Source organism: Carassius auratus, unplaced genomic scaffold (assembly GCF_003368295.1).
Source record: "Carassius auratus strain Wakin unplaced genomic scaffold, ASM336829v1 scaf_tig00029160, whole genome shotgun sequence".
Taxonomy (NCBI): Eukaryota; Metazoa; Chordata; class Actinopteri; order Cypriniformes; family Cyprinidae; genus Carassius; species Carassius auratus.
The window spans coordinates 141,284-163,216 of record NW_020525742.1 but is presented as its reverse complement, the minus strand read 5'-3'; the positions used below and the strand labels follow the sequence as shown (position 1 = coordinate 163,216).

Here is a 21,933-nt window from a genome sequence, read left to right as displayed (position 1 = left end):
TGTTACGTTACATCGATTTCCTTACATAAAGCATGACGTTTGAATTTAATCACGGCCAGCTAACATTAAATTAAACTCTGAAGTTAACCAGACTTGGTGACTTTTTCTACAAGAACGCGGCTAACTACATTTAGTTTTGACTAACCATCAGTCTCAACTTTATAGAAGTGGATAATGGCGGCGCTTAGCTAACGTTAACCTTATTGTGATTAAAACTTACGTTCAGATAATTTTGAACCGTAACCTCTATGCAATAATCAAACCATGAAAATGAACACATAGTTGTTATCAAAATCTTAAATAGAAAAGTCAAACTTACCGAAGATAAGTATGCCAAAAGTGACCGCCCAAACCAAACCGACCGTCTCTGCCACTGCCAAAAGGATCTTGTTTAAAAAAAAAAAAAAAAAAAGTGCGCGGATTCAAACGCACTTAGCTTTTCAGATTAACATTTACTTAGTATTTTTAGGTGAATGTGCTGTGACCATAAAACATTAAATAGTACTTGTAAATATATAATACAATTTACTCTTTCTTCTCAGTTATGTTATTACATGAATAAATAGTGTAATTTTTACTTAAGATATTATAGTTCCAACTTAATCTTGATTTTACAATGTATTAATTACATTAATTAATGTAATAGATTTTACCACACCACAAAGTCATTATTTTCAGTGTACCGTCTTATTAACTCATTGTCATCCATTGTCTGCAACACATTTCTTCTGCCTCTTCATCTTTCTGCCATTTTCTCCTCTGCTAAAGAAACTCTTAAGCCTCTTAAAAGTCCTCGTCTGTGCTCATAACAAATTTTACCTTAAGACCTCTTTTAAGGGATAAGATGCTTTCTGAATTACTTTTTTCTTTACTAGGATTTTTTTCTTTAATTTTAAAAGTAAACGCCCACATTTCTAAGAATTTTCTTAGAATTTTGTCACTAGGAACTACTTTTTGCATTAAGATTCTTTATGAATACGGGCCCAGATCTTTTAGAACAAAGCATGAAAGATTGCTCCTTTGCCTCTTCCCTGACATCTTTGAAATAGACGAATGCAATAATCAATATTATACATTGGATAAAATATAATGAAATAGCCTAGGCAAAACGTTTTGAAAATGGGGACCAGGATGAGGTGCAGTAAAAATAAAAGGAAAGAAATTTTTTTTTTTTTTAAACTATTATGGATACTGCCATACAAGTATTATGGATAGGCCTATTATAGAAGTCTCTTATATAAAACTGTCAGAGTAGCCCCGCATCCTCTTCAACGTGTAACTTTGGCAATAAAAAAATAATAGTGGGCTAATAATAGGCACAAAAGCTACGGCCGACCACGTATAATGGCCAAAATTGCGTGCGTGTCGGGGTCATAATAACCATCAGACCAAAACATATCTTAGACTGTTTTTAAAAAATGTTAAATTAATATATTGATAAAAAAAAACATATAGTGAAAATCTGTGTCATTGTCTTGACAAGTCTGTAACCGTAACGTTACCTACTTCAGCGAGCGTCTGGATCTGTGTTGCACACGAGCCTGTAAAAATCTTACCCGGATACAGCAATGCTATTTTCTGATTGGCTGATCGGTAGCTATATTTTTTTTATTCGATTAGCAGGTGCGTGTCAGGGCCTTCGGGGAACTCACTTGATTCCTCTACGTTACCTGTTTCACTGTTTAAAAAAATAGCGCCGCAACTTGGTGGGCGTTGTCCTCGTAATGTCTCTGCGTGAGAAATACAAGGTGTGGCGTGTGAGCGTGTGAACGGGTTGAAATGCGTGAGTCTCACGCCCAATGCGTGAGACTTGAGAGCCCTGCCACTGTCTTATTTCAAAAAAGAGCTATTCGTCTCGGTCTGTTTTTGCTTTAATTTGATCCGTTTTATCTATCATCCGTCCGCCGTTTCCCGCTAGCCACCAAACACACAGTCAATTTAGCCTTGGACAGATCCGTCTGATTTAAGCTGCCGCCGGCCTCCATTTCCCTGTCAGTTGACTCTGAATAATGAGACGGACCTTTCGGTGTCAACGAGACGCTGACTCTCGCCGGCTGTTTTTTCAACCGCTCTGATCTAGCGTTTCTGGGAAACGGTGCGAGAGAGAATGAGGCTGAAAGGCCAGCGCCTCTTGACAGCTGTAGACGGCCATTAAACGTGCGGCGGCCCGTCTAACCCACCCTCTCAGAGCAAACAGCACTTATCGACGAGCCGCACTGGATCATGATGATGTACGCTGCTCTAATGGCCGAGAGAGAGAGAGAGAGCGAGAGAGAGAGCAACGGAGTGGAAGACAAGGGAAAATTACCGGCTCAGTCTGAGCGAACACGATTCAGGACTGTGTATGACAACACCCTTTGGAAGAAAACAAGCAGGATAATATGGCAGGATTTTGTTTGACTATCTTTTTGGGTTTACAATTGAGCACTCCACTCTTTTTTATGCACTGGAAAGATGTGAAACTGTACTATATAGGGAACGTCGGCAAAAATAAATGACTTGTATCTAGGCGTATTGTGTGTTGTGAATGAAAGGAGATTTTAAATCAGGGGCTGCAAGGGGTTCACAAAATGTATTTTTTTTTATTGTTATCTAATATTAAGAGATTTTCATGTGGCCACAAGGCCTTTACTGAAATATATATATATATATATATATATTTTATGGTTTAGTTGTTATTTAATATGAGGTTTTCAAACATGGTGGCACAACTGGTTCACAATTATTTCTTATTTTCTTTATTTATTTTATGAAAGTGTTTTTTTTTTTCTTAAAGGAGGTGGCAACAATAAAACAAATTGTAATTTAATAAAATATGTTTTCAAATAAGGGTTTAAAAGGAATTCACACAAAAAATTAAAAATAAGAATATAAGAAAAATAAGAAAATAAGAAAAATAAGAAAAAAATATAAGGGTAAGAATAAAATGAGTTTTGGAGCCGCTATGAGGACCACAAGCTTATTTATTTATTACAAATATTTTTTGAAACTGGTTCAGAAAATATTGTCATTAAATAAAAGGGCTTTTTCAAGCAGGTTATCAAAAGTGGTTCACATTTTTATTGTTATTTAATAAAAAAATAAGTTTCAAATGGATATGGAGGGGTTACACCAACAAAAATGTGTATTTTTTTATTTGAATGTAATAAAAGAGGAATAATAATTTCTATAGGTTCGATTCCACGGGAACACATGATATGTAAAAATTGATAGCCTGAATGCACTGTAAGTCGCTTTGGATAAAAGCGTCTGCTAAATGCATAAATTTAATTTAATTTAATTTTTTAATTTATACATTTTTGTTAATTAGTTAAACATTTAGGTAGGCTAGATATTTGAATATAAAAAAACAAACTAACAGTTGATATGAATGATTTCATAAGGCAAAGATGACAGTCGGTGGGTCTTTGCTCATAGATGGATGTCATACAGGAAGTGTCTAACTGTGAACTCTGTTGTTCTGGGGTCTCTCTGTGACCAGATGCTCGACCGTACGAGAGAAAGTGCCACAGCAGCAAACTGTGACGCGACACTGAACAGAAAGACTGTGAGTGTGTGTGTGTGAGAGACATAAAGGACTAGCGTGACGGTGGTGTCACCTGTTGTTTGGTGTGCGTGTCAGACTCTCACAGCCTGTTGATAGTGGAAAGAAAAGCCTTGTGTATCAGACAGACATCTAGGAGTCAGAGAGGAAGATGTCAGCAGTGCTTCACGCACTATTTACTGTAACCTGCATTGTGTGATAAATACGGCATAATGAAAACATTAACGGTGCGCTTTTGACATTGTTTATCTTTGGACAGTTCTGATATGAATGTTGATATTTGCATTTCATTTATTTCGTTAGTTATGGTCCTGTTGTATTTATTTATTAATTTGTGTATGTATGTATGTATAAAGGGGTGTATGATATGCCAATAGACACGACGATTAATCAGGACAAACTTCGGACTATCGTCTCTATCGCTGTTACATGCTCATGTGACACTGCAGTGAAATAACTCATTACACCATATGTGAGCGCTGTGTGAGAGACATGCACAACTGAAGATGGGCTTACTGAATGTAGTTACAGTATCACACACATGAGTATGTCAGAGTGTCAATCTTTACTTGTATCCTCGTAAACACGTGATCCGGGCAGCTCTTAAAGTGACAGCAGTCTAATATTCATGTTCATGTTAATCAAACCACTAAAGAGAAAATCTGTGAAAGACAAATATTTTTATTTTCCAGAGTGAAGAATATGCAGTGTTTTTAGAAATTTGATTACTTCATACAATGTATGTGGGGTTTTTATTTATTTATTTGTTCTACTGTAGTTTTTTTGTCACATTGTTTGGAATTAGTTTCTTATTTAACCGCTGACTGTTTACTTGTCTTCAGTGAACTTGAGTTTGCATGTTTTTGTTTAATTTAGAATAAAATATATTTTATGGTATTGGCACTGGTGACAAGAATTATGAAATTCCTATGGTATATTCAGTGTTATAAAATTACTCGTATGGTGATACAAGATTTAGGTCATATCCAAAATCTTTATGTTCCTTTGGTCTTTATGTAAATTTTTGACACTTTTTTTTTGTACCCCAGTTTGAAAACCCCTGAAATAAATTACTTATCAAAATTGTAAAATACTATATTAAGGGTGGATTGAGATTACAGCAGGTTTTGGGATTCCTGTTTCCCTATATACCAAACATTTGTTGTGCTCAACCGTCTCGGAGTCGAAACATAGTGAAAAGTCCAGCACTGTTGGCTTTGACTGTGACTGTTTGTGGAAACTTCCTGCAGTGACCAACCTAATAGAAAGAAAGAAATCAAAGAAAAAAAAAAATAAGTTTAAAAATTAATTAACTTTAATCAGTATTTAAGTGCAAGTTAGATTTTTTCAATATTATAATAATATATATATTTATTTATTTATTTATTTATATATAAATATAAAAGCCTTAAACTACTTATCAAGACTGTAAAATATTATATTAAATTATTTCTGAATCTTTGCCATTTTGTGACATGTACTCTGTTAATTGTAATTAGTTTTCACCTTTTTAATATTTTATTTAATTTTGGAAACAGTATCTCATTTTAATACAACACTAAAAAGTAAACACTAGTAAAAGTTTGTGGTTAGTGGTTTTAATGTTTTATTTTATGTCAATTTATTTCGTTTTTTCACTAATTTCTATTTCAATTTATTAAAAATGTTCTTAACTAATTTGATCCCAGTAAAAAAAAAAAAAAAGTAAAACTCAGACATTTGACTATGATGATTTATATTATTATTAAAAACCCCTGATATTTCCACATATAAATGAGCACTAGGTTAACTTCATATCATACCACAGATGTGATATTAAGCAGGAGGTTTTGGATGCAGAGCCTGTAGTTGTTCTGGTGCTGTGGTAACACACACACACACACACACACACACACACACACACACACACACTTGTTCCTTTGAGCAGATTGAAGGCCCCAGAACAACAACGGCTTTGATCAGGAATTTGAAATGCAAAGAGCAGGATGTCTTTTCTCCTGCGCTCTCGTTTCCTCTCGCGTCCCCTTTTCATCCAAGTGTCTCTCTGTGTCCCATTCCCTCTCGCACTTGCTCCAGACACAGAGAAACGGAGAACAGTCACTTCCTGTCTGCAGCAGCATCTAGGGTACAACTTTTTTTGTTAGCACAACTATTATAAAAAAAGAATATCATTTTTTTTGTTCATAAGAAAACACTATAAAATTAATATAATACTTAATTTTTTCACTTTTTTTGTGTATTTTTTTTTTTTTGTTCATATAAAATAAATACAAATTATATTCAAGAAAGAAAGAGTATAACAATAAATAAAAATACAAAATAAAAAAAAATAGAATATAATTATTTTTTTCTAAATTTTGTTTTGGTTTTGTTGTTCATATAAAATGTAAATCACATAATCAATAAAACATAACTTTCATTTTTTGTGTGTTTGGTATTTGTTTATATACAAAATAATAATAAAAAATGAATATAGTCCTTCATTTTTGTTGTACAGTATACAGTTGTTGTTTATATCAAAAATAAATTAAAACACTTTACTAAAAATAGAATACAATACTTTCTTTTTTATTATTTTTTAATAATAAATAATACAAATATAATCAATACAAAATATAATGTTCTTTTTTTATTACTGTTGGATTTTTGTTTGAACAAAAAATATTAAAAATAATTTATTTAAATGGAGTCCTTCGTTTTGTTGAATGTTTTTTGTTGTTCATAAAATAAAATAAAAATAATATTACAGAAAGAAAGAATATAACACTTTATAAATATAAAAAGAATGTAATACTCTTTTTGTTGTATATTGTTTGTTTTTCAATGTTCATCTAAATTAAACAAAAATAATATTCAAGAAAAAAATATTATAACAGGTAAAAATGCAAAAGAATAAAAATTGTTGGATCTTTATTCTTTAAAGAGCCCATTAAAATGCCATCTTCTGTTTATTTTCTTACGTACGTATAAATAAATAAATTTGAGTAAATTATTTTGGATGTAGAATAACTACATTTTTGCCATGGTAGAAAGAATGGCTAAAATTGATTAAAAACTACACCTGGGAGGTACTACAGGTACTACACCTGTCAACACTGTATATAGTCGCAGTCCATGTAAAAAAAAAAAAAAAAAAAAAAAAACAAGAGTCTTCTAAAGTGGAAGATGTAGCCAATGCATAAACATAAAAATGGACTCCACATAGTTCCACATCTGATTTATGCCAGCCATTGCTCCTTGATTCTTAATATTTACTGAAAAACCCATGTATGCACATTTGAGAACTCCACAGGAAAGCACAGGATTTACGTGTCACTCTGGAAACGTTTCTTCTGCTGCCATGGAGCGTTTTCCTCAACAACGAGAACTCTAATAGATTGTCTCTTTTTATTTAAGCTCTAAATCTTCTGTAACTCAAGAGGCGCTGCTGACATATCAAAGACGAACGCCGCCGAGTCGCAGCAATTTAAGATTCATTTGAAGAAATGAACGCTCCACGTTGCGTCAGCAGACAGACGCGAGTGTCGGGGGATAGAAGGAGTCTCGTTCAGAAGCGTGTGCCTGAGATCCTGTTTAATTTCAGCTCTCTGTGGGTAAGAAGATAAAGCAATGACTAGATCTCAGAGCCAATCCAAGTCCAATCTCGATAGCCCTGAGCTAATATAAACAAGGTGCTCGCAACACCAAGGTCAGGGGTTTGATTCCCAGGGACTACATGAACTGATAAAACCTCTGAAAGAAAGTGCAATAGTAGTTTTGAAAGTTTAGTGATCTCTCAGGTTTTCTTGGGTTAGAGAGTTTTATGTATCTTTATTTTACAGACTGCTGGCTAAGACAGAGAGAGAGAGAGAGAGAGAGAGAGAGATGACAGACGTATCGATGAATAATTGATATTCTTTTGCTCAATAAATCATTTAACATTTTCTTGTGCCAGCCTTCACACAGAAAGCACAAGATCAACTCTTCGGTGTAGTTTTGCGTTATGTTGTATGTGTAGCGGATGTTTTTTTTTTTTATTGTTGCGTCGTCTCCGTTATTCCTAGAACATCCAGGTGAATCTCACAAAATGACTCATATTTCATCCTAAACACGGAAAAGAAAGCTGTGAAAAGTTATGTGTGAATTATATTTTATGTAAATAAAATGAAGCCTTTTTTCGGGCAGCATTTTTTTTTATTTTTTTTTTGCATTCAGGTAATTAGAATGATATTTTTATTTTAACTTATGGTAATGATGGTAATAATTTTTTTTGTTGTGTATTTGTTTATTTGCGTTATGTAATTTCAATGGTTTTATTTTTGCATTATGGTAATGTTAATGTTTATTGATTTATTTATTTGCATTATTTACCTAGCATGATATTTTTGTTGCATTTGATGGTATTTATTTGCGTTATGGCGATTAAAATGGTTTTACATTATAGTTATTTTTTATATATATTTGCTTTATGAAAGATGTTTTTCCTAGGGCTGCACGATTAATTGAATGCAATTATCATGTGTATCTTGTCAGTAAAGCCGGTTCTGTGATTAGTAGTAGAGGCTGACCGATATGGGTTTGCACTGGCCAATGCCAATGCCGATATTTAGAAATCAGGGCAGCCGATGACCAATATATACGATGCACCTGCCTATAAATCAGCCTAATCTGCAGCAGAATCGTCCAATGCCGATTAATAAAAAAATGCCAAAAATCGTCCGATTAATCGGTCTGACCTCTAATTATGAGTAAATCGCCATCACATGCTTTCAGGTGTAACAGCATTTCCAACACTGAGCCGCAGTTCATTGACAAGCTACGCAAAATTGCATTCATAATATCAGTCAATATGATCGCGCAATTATAAAACCGAAGAAATCATTCTGCAATTATGAAAGCTGTTTGTGTAGCTTGTCAAGTCAAGTCCCCTTTATTCATGTAGCGTGTTTATAGTGTTTCAATAATGCACATAGCTTGTCAGTGGACTATGGTTCTGTGTTGTAAATGCTGTTCAATCTGAAAGCACGTGAAAATACCACATTTAATAACACGTTTTTACTTCATAAAGGCAATGTGGATTAGCATTGCATTATTATATACTTTATTATAATCAAAATTATAGTAAGACGAACTCAGATAAACCATATATTGTCGTAGTAACGTGTTTATTAGTCACGATGAAATAATGAAAGCAGTTCAATCTTCTGTTTATTCAGCAGCCACTATAGCAATTTCCTGATTTCTTCTTTGGGGTGTATTTAGAGTTTCAGCGTGAGAGCGCCCTCTGGTTTTCGGATGAAGATTTACTGCTGATCACAGATAAGAGCTTCACTAAAAGATATGCATGACAATTGCAGCTCTGCCTAATCGCGATTTATTGCCTTTGTGATTTAATTTCGATTAATCGTGCAGCCATATTGTGGTAATGATGACATTTATTTATGTATGTATTTATTTATTTGCCATATGGTGTTACTTAGAGCGGTTTTGTTTTTTGTTTTATGGTAATTATGATATAAAATAATGATGTATTTATTCACATTATGATTAATAGAATTCCATTTTATTTTTACATTGTGACAATGATTCCATTTTTCATTTATTTATTCACGTTATGTAACCATATTTTCCGGACAGTGCTCCTGTAGTCTACACTGAAAACATAGAGCGCCCTCTCGCTGCTGTAGACGGTAATGTTTTCTATTGGTTCTTGGTTCTAAATGAATGCGACTTATAGTCCAGTGCGACTTATATATGTTTTTTTCCTCGTCATGACGTATTTTTGGACTGATGCGACTTATACTCAGATGCGACTTATAGTCCGAAAAATACAGTACTTAGTACTTTTTTTGTTTGTTTGTTTTGCATTATGATAATATGATGTTTATTTACTTATATGTTTTATAAAAATTGTATTGTATTATAAAACAATAATACATTGTTGTAATGATGGTATTTTGATTAATGAATATTTGTGTTCTGGTAATTAGAATGATATATTTAAATGTCCAATTGAGAAAAATAAAAATGAAATGAGAAAAAAATTATTCTGGACACATGTACAGCTTTAAAAGAAAAGACAGAAGAGCTCTCTGTCAAAGAGAAACGTTAATGGCCCTCTCTGTCTCCTCGTATCATCTTTCTCAAGGGTTTTTAAGGTTCTTTCGAGCTGTGTGCTTTAGTTCCTGAAAGTTAAGAGTGGTTTCCTCCTCTCTCTCTGATCCCTGATGAGTCACACCATCTGTGCACTTTCTCCTTCTCTCTCTGTCTCAGTGTGAGATGGAGACGGGACGTTGTGTCCTCTATGCGCTGGTAGACATGGTCTGAATGACAACGTGATGCTCCCATTGAGCATAGGATGGAAACTTTCTCAAATCCAAGAGCACTGTCTTCCTGGATAACCTTTAAAATGCTAACGCCAAAAAGATGATACACCTGCAGTGTCAAAATTTGATAGTTGGAACTATATTTTGTACTATATATTGATGTATTAGCATAGTACATATTGAGTAAAAAAAAAAACATTGTACAATGTCAAAATGTTAGGCCTATTTCAAATGATTTCAGTCAACATTAGTATGTGTTGTATTTTTGTTGCTAGTTAGAAGATTGTGTCATTCACTTACAGAAAATACCAAAAATTACCGTGGTACATGTCCAGCATTTCGACAACATGTTAACATGAAAGTTATGATCTTACTCCGTAGCTATCAGATTTTAATATCATAGTGCTTTGTTATATATTTGTGATAATAACAATGTAAAAACTACCATGGTACCATGTCCAAAAAAGGAGATTTTAACTAAAATTTGTATTTTTCATGTCCGTTGAAAAATTATGTTGTTAGAACAAGCTAATCACAAAAAGTACGTATGGCAATATTTAACATAATATGGGTGTTTTATGCATACTTTATTAACTATGTATATTTTTGTTCAAGTATTGTTGCTGCAGTGTTAGCTTAGCAATATGCTAATGACAGAAAAGTGGTAGAATTTAACCTTTGCATTTATGTATATTTTGTGCTCATTCTAGTCTTGTGGTTTCACTGTTAGCTTAGTAACATGCTAATGACAAAAAAAATTATCATTTGTAACATTTTTGTGTTATGTACATTTTGCCATATATTTTGCTAATTTGAGTTATGTTGTGCTGTTAGCATAGTAAAATGTTTGGCTAATGACAGAAAAGTATATTTGTGTGTGCTGTGTACATTTCGCATTAATTTGAATTATTGGTTTGTACACGATTTTTAACTGTTAGCTTAGCAACATGCTAACATCAAACACTAACCGCATCCCAAATGATACACCATGCTTCTTGTGCACTATGTTCTCAACCATGTAATTTATGAATTTTATAAGGTTATTTTTTTTCATTAATATTCGGATTCTGATAGCCCCTCCCCCTTCGTGACTTAAAGCTGACAGATGAGTGCATAAAATATCCAACATTCCACACTTCGGTTTTTTCAGTTAAGTGCATTTTAAAGTGCACTTTTTCCTTTTGGAATTTTTGGTGTAAACACACTTCTCGCACCATTTGTGACCCTGGAGCACAAAACCAGTCTTAAGTCGCTGGGGTATATTTTTAGCAATAGCCAAAAATTCATTGTCTGGGTCAAAATTACTCATTTTTCTTTATTGCCAAAAATCAGTAGGATATTAAGTAAAGATCATGTTCCATTAATACATTTTGTACGTTTCCTACCATAAATATATCAAAACTTAATTTTTGATTAGTAATATGCATCGCTAAGAACAGCTTTCAGATGATGTATGAATCTCAATTTTGAAAAATTTACCCTAATGACCTGTTTTGTGTTCACATTATACTACACGTCATACGTCATAGATAAGTGCATAAGTATAAGTACGCGATTTGGGAAGCACCTAACTCTAATTTGTAACTCTAATTAGTCTATATGATGTTGCATAAGGCTTCTTTCAGTTAGCATGCTGTCTAAGCACCAAGGCAGCTCACTATTGAGTTTAGCTTGTGCCACAATAGCTCTTCACACCATCATTAGCATATCCATAAAACCGATGACTGTTTCAGAGGTGCCAGAATGACGGCATCATACTGTTCTGAGTAGGATGTGGGTTCACTGATTCATGGCTGTTTCTGTGGGTAGCGTCATGTGCGCTCGCTAACTCCACACTATTGCTCATCTCGAACGCGTGGATGTTAGTCATAACATTTCAGACAATTACATGCAGTGATGATTACATGCAGAAATGTCCTGTACAGTATGTGTTGATCTGGGTTCAGTTCGTGGTGTTGAATCTGTGGTCCATCTGCTAGCAGGCTAAACTGGTTCAGCACAAGCCCATCGGCCTTCATGTGTCCTCCAGACTGCTGATAAAAACTTAATAAACACTGAGAGAATGATCCAAAACACCCAATCTGTTTTAGTTTCTACTAAACTAAAAATGCTACATGTTCAAATCATGATAATGGCATGCTACTTTTTGTAAGTGAAGTCTAGATGAAACAGGACAGATGAGATATGTTTAGATGCACATTTTAACCAGGCTTATGTATTTTCATGAGAATAGTTGTGTTTCTGTAGATCATACATATTACGTGACATCCTTCCACCTCTCAATGAGTCTTGTGTTTCAGAGAAGCTTCTAGTGATGGAGAAATACACCGGCGCCCTCTTCGGGTGGTTGTTTGTGGGACGGATTTGTGTGACTAAACTATAAAAACTGCCTATTATAAAATAAGGAGAAACATATTAAATATATTATGCTTTTAGCATATACAAAAATCTAGAATTTTTTTTTTTTTTTTTTGTATGCTGGAGTTTATACTCACTCACTCACTCATTCACTTTTATGCATTTATATTATTATATTTATATTATAAATGATTCTGGTTCTGTTTATTTGTAAAACAACTTTTAGATTTATTTATATATTTAGTATTTATTTTTTACAAAGATTGAATTTGTGCTTTTAGATAAGGGCTTTTATTTTCATACATTAATTAATGTCAACTGGCATATATATATAAAACGTTCATTATAGTAATAGGTACATACTAAAGCAAATCAGAATAGTTTTGACATGAAATATGTCCACACATATGTAAACAACACATCAATTACTTAAATTACTAAAAAAATAATCTAAACATAAAATGTAACATATTATAGCTTTTAGGACATAGCAATATTACTATCAAATTTTGGTTTGAATTTAAATTATTTCATTATTTGACTAGAAACAACACAAGAGGCGTGAAATTAGAACATCTAATAGGCAGTGCTATTTTAATATGATTTATATACTATTACAGTATTAAAGTTTTAAATTTGCTTTTTTATATGGTATTTTCTATACATTTTTTATGTACGTTTTGGTGATTTTATGTGGTTTTGTCATTTGTATACATTTTTTTTACTATTTTTATATTTTTTACAGTTGTATTTATTTTAGTTATTTTAGTATTTCAATTTCTTGTTTTAGTTAAGTGTTTTTATGTAATATTTATACTCTAATTTTATTTAAATTACAGTAAATGGCTTTTAATAGTTTTATGTTTAGCTTAATAGTTTTACTGTAATAATAAACTAATAGTTTAAAATTTTAATAGTTTTATGTTAACAACACTGATAATAAGAAATTAGTAAAAGATGTACATTGGTGTCATTATTATAAAAAGTTTGACCACAGAACCTCATCACTGGCTGATCAGAATCATCATTTCTATGTGTTTTGCTGTCTTCATGTACTGTCCACTAGATGGCAGCAGAGGAGTAAAAGTACTAAGTACTTCCTCGATTGGTTTAACGTTAAAAGTTCTAATGTTTGTCTTTTTCCTTTAGATCACGGGGGCGATCCTGCTTGCAGTGGGATTATGGGGGAAATTCATTTTGGGTCCGTACATCGCTCTGATCGCTGAGAACTCCACCAATGCTCCCTACGTGCTCATCGGGACCGGGACCACCATCATCGTGTTCGGACTCTTCGGATGCTTCGCCACGTGCCGCGGGAGCCCATGGATGCTCAAACTGGTGAGTTCAGCCTCAGGGAGCGCAGTTTACATCAAATGATGCCCCTAACAGCCAACACGTCTCTCTCATCTCTAGTACGCCATGTTCCTGTCGCTGGTGTTCCTGGCCGAGCTGGTCGCTGGCATCTCGGGCTTTGTTTTCCGTCATGAGGTGAGACGTGCTTCAGCATATTCTCCGGCGGTGACCCATAATGTGTCTCGGAGATCTCCATCTGTCTCACAATAGGAGGGCTTGTTCTGGTGACATCTGACAGACTGTGTGTGTGTGTGTGTGTGTGTGTGTGTGTGTGTGTGTGTGTGTGTGTGTGTGTGTTTACTCAGATCAAAGGCACCTTTATGAGGACATACAACGAGGCCGTTCACAACTACAACGCCAAGGACGAGAGGAGCGTCGCGGTGGACAACATCCAGAGAAGTGTACGTTCAAACACTGGTTAACAACCGTTCATCTGTTTAATGCTGTTTATCTAGTGTAAGGATAAATGTATCCTCTGCATTAAAGATAGATAGATAGATAGATAGATAGATAGATAGATAGATAGATAGATAGATAGATAGATAGATAGATAGATAGCACTACCTGTCATGAGCTCTGATCTGTATGATATTCTCTGGCTGTGTTCAGTTGCGTTGTTGTGGCGTTCTGAACTACACCAGCTGGTTCTCCAGCGTTTATTTCCCTGTGAATGGAATTCCTCCGAGCTGCTGCGCCAACGCTTCCGACTGCAAGTCCTCAGACCTGCGAAACGCCACCATAGCGCCCACCAAAGTCTATCAGCAGGTAGCACACACACACACACACACTTAACAACCACACACACTGATGTTCATGTACTTATAATGCTTCTGTTGTGTTCAGGGCTGCTATGAGCTGGTGACGACCTTCATTGAGACTAACGTGGGCATTATTGCTGGAGTAACGTTTGGGATTGCATTCTCGCAGGTAGGATGGAGACTTAAAGGGTTAGTTCACACAAAAATGAAAATTAGGCCATAAATGACTCACCCTCAATTCATCCTAGGTGTATATGACTTTCTTCTTTCAGACGAATCCAGTCGGTGTTATATAAAAAATGGTCTTTGATCTTCCAAGCTGTCACTCAGCGGATGTTGCAGTGCATCAGTCCAAAAGAAGTGAAATAAAAAGCGCAACCATTAAAAAAAAAAAAAAAAAAGTGTCTCACGTGGCTCTGGGGACTGAACAAAGGCCTCCTGTAGTGAAATGATCCATTTTTGTAAGAAAATTATCCATATTCAAAACGTAATAATCACTTTAATGTAGCTCGTGCCAACATTGGCACATGGAAGCAGCTCCGAGCTGATGATGTAAGAGGTCAGTATTGCACACACATGTGAGTCTCGTTAAAACCAACGTTTGTTTACAGGAACATAGGAAGCAAAGTTTATTAACTTTAGCAAAGGAACACCAGTGGCTTATATCGAAATCCTCCGACATTACAAATCCTTGTTTTGTACTTCTAATTAGTGACTGTTGTTTTGTTTTGATCTCTCCACGCTATGACCTCAAACTGCTTCTGTGAACAACTGTTGACGCAAGCTAGTTTAAATTTATTATTGCGCTTTAAATATGGTTATTTTTCTTACAAAACGCATTGATTCGCTACAGGAGAACTTTGTTCACCCCCCACAGCCATATGAGACAATTTTTATTTCACTTCTTTTGGACTGATGCATGCAACACCCACTGAGTGCCATGAAACAGCTGGAAAGATCAAAGATAATTTTTCATATAACTCCGACTGGATTCGTCTGAAAGATGAAAGTCATATGCACCTAGGATGACTTGAGGGTGAGTGATTTATGGGCTAATTTCCATTTTTGGGTGAACTAACCCTTTAAGGCCTGTTCACACCAAGGACGATAACTATAAAGATAATGATAAAGATTTTGATCTAAAAATTGTTCTCAGTGTTAAAGAGTAGCAGAGTCCACACCACAGCTATAACGATGAAGGCACAGAGAAACAATATCGTTAAAATCACATTCAGTTGTTCCAGATAAAATTTTTCCAGCTGATGAACACTACAAACATTGACGCCCAATCACGAGCCTGAGAATTTAAAGCCACCAGCTGCATCTATGAGCAGACAATATCGTCTACCATTATGGATGCTAATGTCGTTATCTTTATAATTACCATTCTTGGTGTGAATGGGGCTTTGTAGTTTTACTTCATTTTTTCTGTCTGGTTACAGGAAATCTTTAATTTTTTAAGTTTTTTTTAGTTTTTTTTATAGTCCTTTTTTTTTAATATTCAATACTTTTTCTTTTAAGCATTTTTATTTTATTTGAAAGATATCCCATAAAATGTAAAATTGCATTTTTTATATATATATTTAATATATATTTATGTTCAATTAAACGTTAAAAAACATTGTACACTTATTTTAAACATTTTATACTATACATTATTTTTTAAAGATGTTCTACACTTGAATCTTAAACTTTTTTATTTTACTTTTTATATCTTACATTTATTAAACATTTTATTTTAGTGTTTTCATATATTTGAATAATCTGCACTTATTTAATATTCTATACTTTTATTTTAAACATTTTAAATATTCACAATGATTTTTTAAAACATTTTTTATATTAATAGTTTTAAGCCTTATATGTAAAAGATTGTTGGTATATATATACATATATATGACCTCTCGATTGTTCAAACAAAAAGATAGTCCCGTCCCAAACTCACACAACTGGTTGATGTTGTTAACAGAACAACTTGCACGCTGTTAATTTTATCTAAAGATAAGCATATGAGTATTTTCCTCTCCTTGAGATGTCATAATCGCGTCCGAGCTAATATTGACTGTTTACTGTAATTTCTGTTTTCCGTTTATCGCTGACGCGAGCTGAACAGCTGGCTGCGGTTGTCTCGCGCAGATGGAGCGGCTCGCTCCGTCGAAACGAGTCACCGGGTAACGGTGCGTCTAAAAGCTCGAGCGAGAGACAGCTCCGCCGTGAACACCGACCCCGGGCTGTCTGTGTTTTCCCAGCCCTCATTTAGTAAACACACACAGACACAGGCGCCAGAGCCGAGCGTGTGGCGCAGCTGGGGTCTTCTAGCGAGCGTGCCTCTTCAAACGCAGTCAGGCGCTCCGTCACTCACGCTTCCGCCTCGGGACCATATGATGCAGATAGCGCTCCATCCGCACTAATGGGTCCAAAGGGCCGCGCAGGAACACCTCGACCCCTCTAGCGATGCTAATTGAACTGTAAACGTTATCTGTGAGCACACGGGCGGCCCCGGATCAATGACGTCTAATCTTCCGCCGTGCACGTGGAACTCTTTTGGCTCGGTTTAACGGGGATCAGTAAACATTCATTATGGTTATAACTAGAATTTGGTGCGCGCGGAGAGAGCGGACCGTACACCCGGGAGAGCAGCCGGCGGTAACGACTATCGCAATTTAATTTAATTAGCAATTACGCAGGGATAGGGAGGAAAAAAAGCCCTGGAAACAGCTATACCACGGTAACGGCCACGTGCGTGTGTGTGTTTCAGCTGATCGGGATGCTGCTGGCCTGCTGTCTGTCACGATTCATCACTGCCAATCAGTACGAGATGGTGTAGAGGCCTGTGCACAGGTGAGACGCACGCACACACACACACACACACACAGACACACACGGAGCTACTAACTAGCTTTAGAAGTACTGACTCATATGAAATGGACTGCAACTCATGATGCACAAATAGCTCACATAAGAATCGAGATGATAGAGTATTAAATAAAATAGAAATATTGAATAAAATCGCTTAAGTATGTTTTCTTAGAAGGGAGCATAATTAAGTTTGCTTTTTTATTTCTGAAATGAACATGCAAGTGTGTGTATATCTATCTATCTATCTATATATCTATATATATATATATATATATATATATATATACTGAATTAAATGTGTGTGTATATATATATGCAACTGCATGTTGCTTTTTTGCTTTACTAATGAATTCTGGGTAAATTCTCTGTGAATGCAACAAAATGTTTTCTTAGCATAATTAAATAATTAAGTTATGTGCATTCTTGATATTTGAAAATCTAATTAAATTTCTTTTAAAATAATATATCTGAAAATCTTATACAATTCATTTTAAAATAATTACAATATATGTAAATATATTTTTTGTATGTTTCTCTTCTCTTTTTTTGAAATATCAATGCAGTGTTGCCTTAGGTCCCGTCCACACGGGGACGGAGTTTACCCCAATCCAATCTTTTTTTTCCTCATTTCAAAAAATATCCACGTCCACACGAAACTACAAAACGATGTAGTATACATGCCAGACCAGTATGTGGTGCTGTAATTTGCCACCGAGATGCACTTAAAACGGAGAAGACATGGACTATGTGTGGTACACAAACGTAGATGGAACAATACTTTTATGAATCTGTGTTAATGTTAGTTAATAAAAAGACAATCGTTCAGAGTTTGTTCATGTTTTTGTTGCTGTTACGTGACGTAGCGGTGTCTTATTAGGGACAAGACGTGGGCTGATGACGTCATCGTTTCAGAAAATAGACGGATTCGCCGTCTACACGAAAACGCAAGGGCAGTGTTTTCAAATTTATCAACTCTGGTACCCAGTTTTAAAAAAATAACGGTTTCACCCTTCCAAAACGCTGGATCCGTGTGGATGAAATGCCTATCCGATAAAAAAATTGCATATTCACAGAAATGCGTCTCTGTGTGGACGATGCCTTATCAAATATCATCAAATTCGCTTTGTAAACAAACTTGATCTTGCCTCTTTGAATATGAAGACATTTTAGAACTGTAGTGAGTGGAAGAATTTTCGGGGAATAGTTACTTTGTATGTGTGAGAATGTCTTTAAACATCTTTTCCGTTTCTACAGGCACAGAAGACGTACGACACCTTGGAAAGGGAAAGCAACCCAAAAATGCTAGCACACTCCATTCTTTTTAATCTCTTTTTTATTCTATCTCCTTTTATCTGTCATTCTGTCTTTCCTGCCTTCTTTTCTCTCCTTTCCATCATTCCTAAATCATGCAGTTATGCCATGACCAAAGCCTCTTCTTTGGAAACATCAGCGTTAGTGGGGAAAAGGAAATGGTCTTAAGACGCACGCGTACTTTACTCTGTACAAAAACCTTGCATGTGGAAACCATCTCAAACACACTACTAAAGTCAACAGCGTTTCTGTAACACTGCGTCCTAACCGATCACATACAAGCCAATCGATATCGCAATCTCTCTCTAGCTGCATATCAAATATGTTCAGGTTAGCTGTGGTTTTGCTGTTTTTTCTATTTTTAGACAGAGAAATTAAATTAAGTGTCGTTTGTTCGATATCTATCACTTTTTTGAGAAGAAAAACTATTTAAAAGCTGTGTTTTTTCTTATCTATCTGCCATTTTGCTAGCTTGGTTTCCATATGTTGCATTGCAGTTGGTAGCTCCGCCCACAGTGAATTCTCATTGGTCTAGATTGCTGTATATTACACATCAAACATTCTGATTGGCTATTGTGGCTTAACGCAGTAATTTCACACATCTGGTTAGGACACGGTGTTACTTAACCCCTAAAAAGTGACTTCAATGCAGATTTGTTAGTTAATTGCTTTATCAAGAGGAAAACTATAAAAAAAAAAATTACAGATGACAAGATGTTGTTGTTGTTGCTGTTGTAAAATCGGGGGTTTATCTCAGAAATGGCTTTTTTTTTTGTCTTTGTTATTTTACTCCACATCTCAGCGTTGGGGTTGAAAGTGACTCGACAAAATCACGTACAGAGTCAAAAACATCAATTTTGTCTTGTTGTGAAAGCCAAAAACAAGCAATTTTCTGCCAGATATAGCTGCGTTCAGAACTCAAATACATTTAGACTGAAGATTGGACTGACTACCTTAAAACTAGTGGCTTTTATGTCATTGTCAGACAAGCGGATATTTCAGAGCACTATCTAAACACTGTTTAATGGGCGGTTTAATGGGTAATTTTGCAGTTTATGGGTTGTAGTTACAGTTTTACACCGTATCTACTTTGCGAGACGCTGTATTTTCTGTTATTTTGTGGCTTTTTACTGTAAGAATGTAATCAGCTCTGGGAATTTTCAATCTGCATGAGATATATGAAGGATAACAAGAATGATATTTCTAAGAATGCTTAGAAAAATATATAGCACCTTACAAATATATATATATATATATATATATATATATATATATATACTGTTATATTACGTTTCACTAAAAGTAAAAATAACTAAAACAGCAAGCATCATGTCATGCTAGAGTGATAATGTTGGCAGGAGAACAGCTCTTAAACAGAGGAGGAATTTGATTTACAACTTTATATAAAGTGGAATAATCACAGGTTTTCTGGAGGCTTTGTTGGTTCATTGTTGCAAGAATGAACCAAGCTTTAGACACCTCAGCGCTTTATTTATTTATTTGCATGAGTGGTAGAAGTCGCTGCAGTCTTTGGCTTTCTTTTCTTTCTCTTTTGAATCGTGAAGTACTGTCAACTGAATTCCACGTTTACTTGTGTCAGTGTGCATTTCTCTTTTTTTTTCAAATTTAATTTTGTGTTATTGTTTTGTATGGTTTTCTCATTGATCATTAATTCTCATTTAGGACGTATAGTTAATGTTATGTTAAAATGTAAAATCATAATTTCTGCAGCTGCCCCTTGTGTTGATGGGTCATTGAGTATTAGAGTCCAGAATTCATAGTCTGAACACACGTGATGAACTACACATCTCCAGATAGACGAGCGGAGTAATAATATACTTTGTATAATAAAAAGAAACCTTTTTAAAATGCATCACCAGCTAGCATGCCAACAAAATGTACGTTGATATTGTAAACAAGCGTGATCTCTATGAATAAAATGGTTCTTCGTCGTTATCAGTTTCTGCTTTGTCTTCATTTGAGGTTTGTGTGTTGTGGTTGAACTGGATGGATGGGGATCATGTCCCCAAACACTCTTAGACAAATTCTGGTCGTGATTTGTTAATTGGACCTTGTTCTCCTGTTGACGTGCTCTCCGCTGTTCTCGTATGTACATTAATTATAAACGCATATTTGCATTGCTTTTGACCATTTGCTGTAGATCCCACCATCTCGAATGCCACGATTAATCGATTATACACTGCCTGCATGGTATTGGTCAAACTACTTTTCAGTCATTACCTTCAGCAAGCATGTAAACAATGGGAAAACAAAGCGAAAACCCGGACTTTTTAGGCATTCTAGACATTTCTGGGAAAAATAGGACGTATGGGCACACTCATGATGTGAAAACTGCCTCGCTAGTTTCATTAACGCTAGGTGGCACCAGGATGTTGTTAAAAAACGTAACGGGGCAGCAGCAGCCACAATGCAAGGAGATCTCCATTCATGGGGAAAGCCCATGCAAATAATCATGCAAACATGGATTTTCATGCAGATGTTGTGTCTTCTGAGAATGAGAAGATCATATATATAAAGAACATATCTAATGCCCTCCAAATAAGCAAGTCCTACTATCTTCCTGACACTTTTAATAATGAAACATCAAAACAAGTTTAGTCTACATTAACATGTATGTTCCACTTACTTTTGATAGCGAAGTGTTCAATACATTTATGAACAGTTTATCTACTCTCTTATCATTTAAAACCCAAACAAACCTCATTTTGTGCTATCTTTCTTTCCAATAAAAGTCACTTTCCTTGATATTATTCAAAGCAACGACTGAAAAAGCGACTTGAGCGAACAAATCCATCCTGGTGAGGCCGTATGTAGATCTGTGTTTGATTTGTGACATTCACCCTTTCCCTCGTGCATAGCCTACTCATATTTATTTGCAAGTTAGTATTTGCATACTTCCACTGATCTGTGCAGGCTTGGCATAGGCTAAAGTCTCTTTAGGAATAAACTGAACATTTAAAAAAAGATAGACTGCATTTTGTATGTTTCAGCTGTCATTAAATATCGTTCTTATGATGTTATGGTGAAGAACATTTTCGGTAGGCTACTTTATCTTGTTGGCATATAAAGCCATTAACCCTGAAAAGTGGCTTAAGATCAGAAAGCTCCATTTATAGACACAAAAATCTTTAATAGGTACTCGACATTTAAGAACGGGAAGAGAAAATGAAGCGAATGAGAAAACCGTCCTGGCACTGTAAGTATGAGCTCTATTTGCAATGTAGAGGGTGATTTCATCAGTTCGGTAGTTCCTCGTACTCTACTCTTCTCGTACACTGTCGTGTGTATATGAGCGTGAGCTGCAGCCTTAGCACGCTGCTGGATCCCCTTTCTGCTCTCTGATTGGCTGTCGAGAGGCGCCGTCCTCCTGACGACTGGCTTCTGATTGGACTAGAGCGGCTGAGCGGTTGTGGGCTGATGCCTC

At 35.3% G+C, this 21,933-nt stretch overlaps 1 protein-coding gene across 1 annotated transcript in view; it reads left to right on the top strand.

The window, feature by feature from the left end:
• The window catches only part of LOC113079763 (tetraspanin-7-like), a 34,705-nt gene extending 15,859 nt beyond the window's left edge, over window positions 1–18,846 (top strand). The window contains exons 2-8 of the mRNA XM_026251968.1: window positions 13,357–13,545; window positions 13,621–13,695; window positions 13,866–13,961; window positions 14,170–14,325; window positions 14,404–14,487; window positions 17,077–17,159; window positions 18,432–18,846. Of these exons, the coding sequence (XP_026107753.1) occupies window positions 13,357–13,545; window positions 13,621–13,695; window positions 13,866–13,961; window positions 14,170–14,325; window positions 14,404–14,487; window positions 17,077–17,145 (669 nt within the window). The 3' untranslated portion in view covers window positions 17,146–17,159; window positions 18,432–18,846. The remainder of the gene's footprint in view (window positions 1–13,356; window positions 13,546–13,620; window positions 13,696–13,865; window positions 13,962–14,169; window positions 14,326–14,403; window positions 14,488–17,076; window positions 17,160–18,431) is intronic.
• Window positions 18,847–21,933: the final 3,087 nt, after the last annotated feature.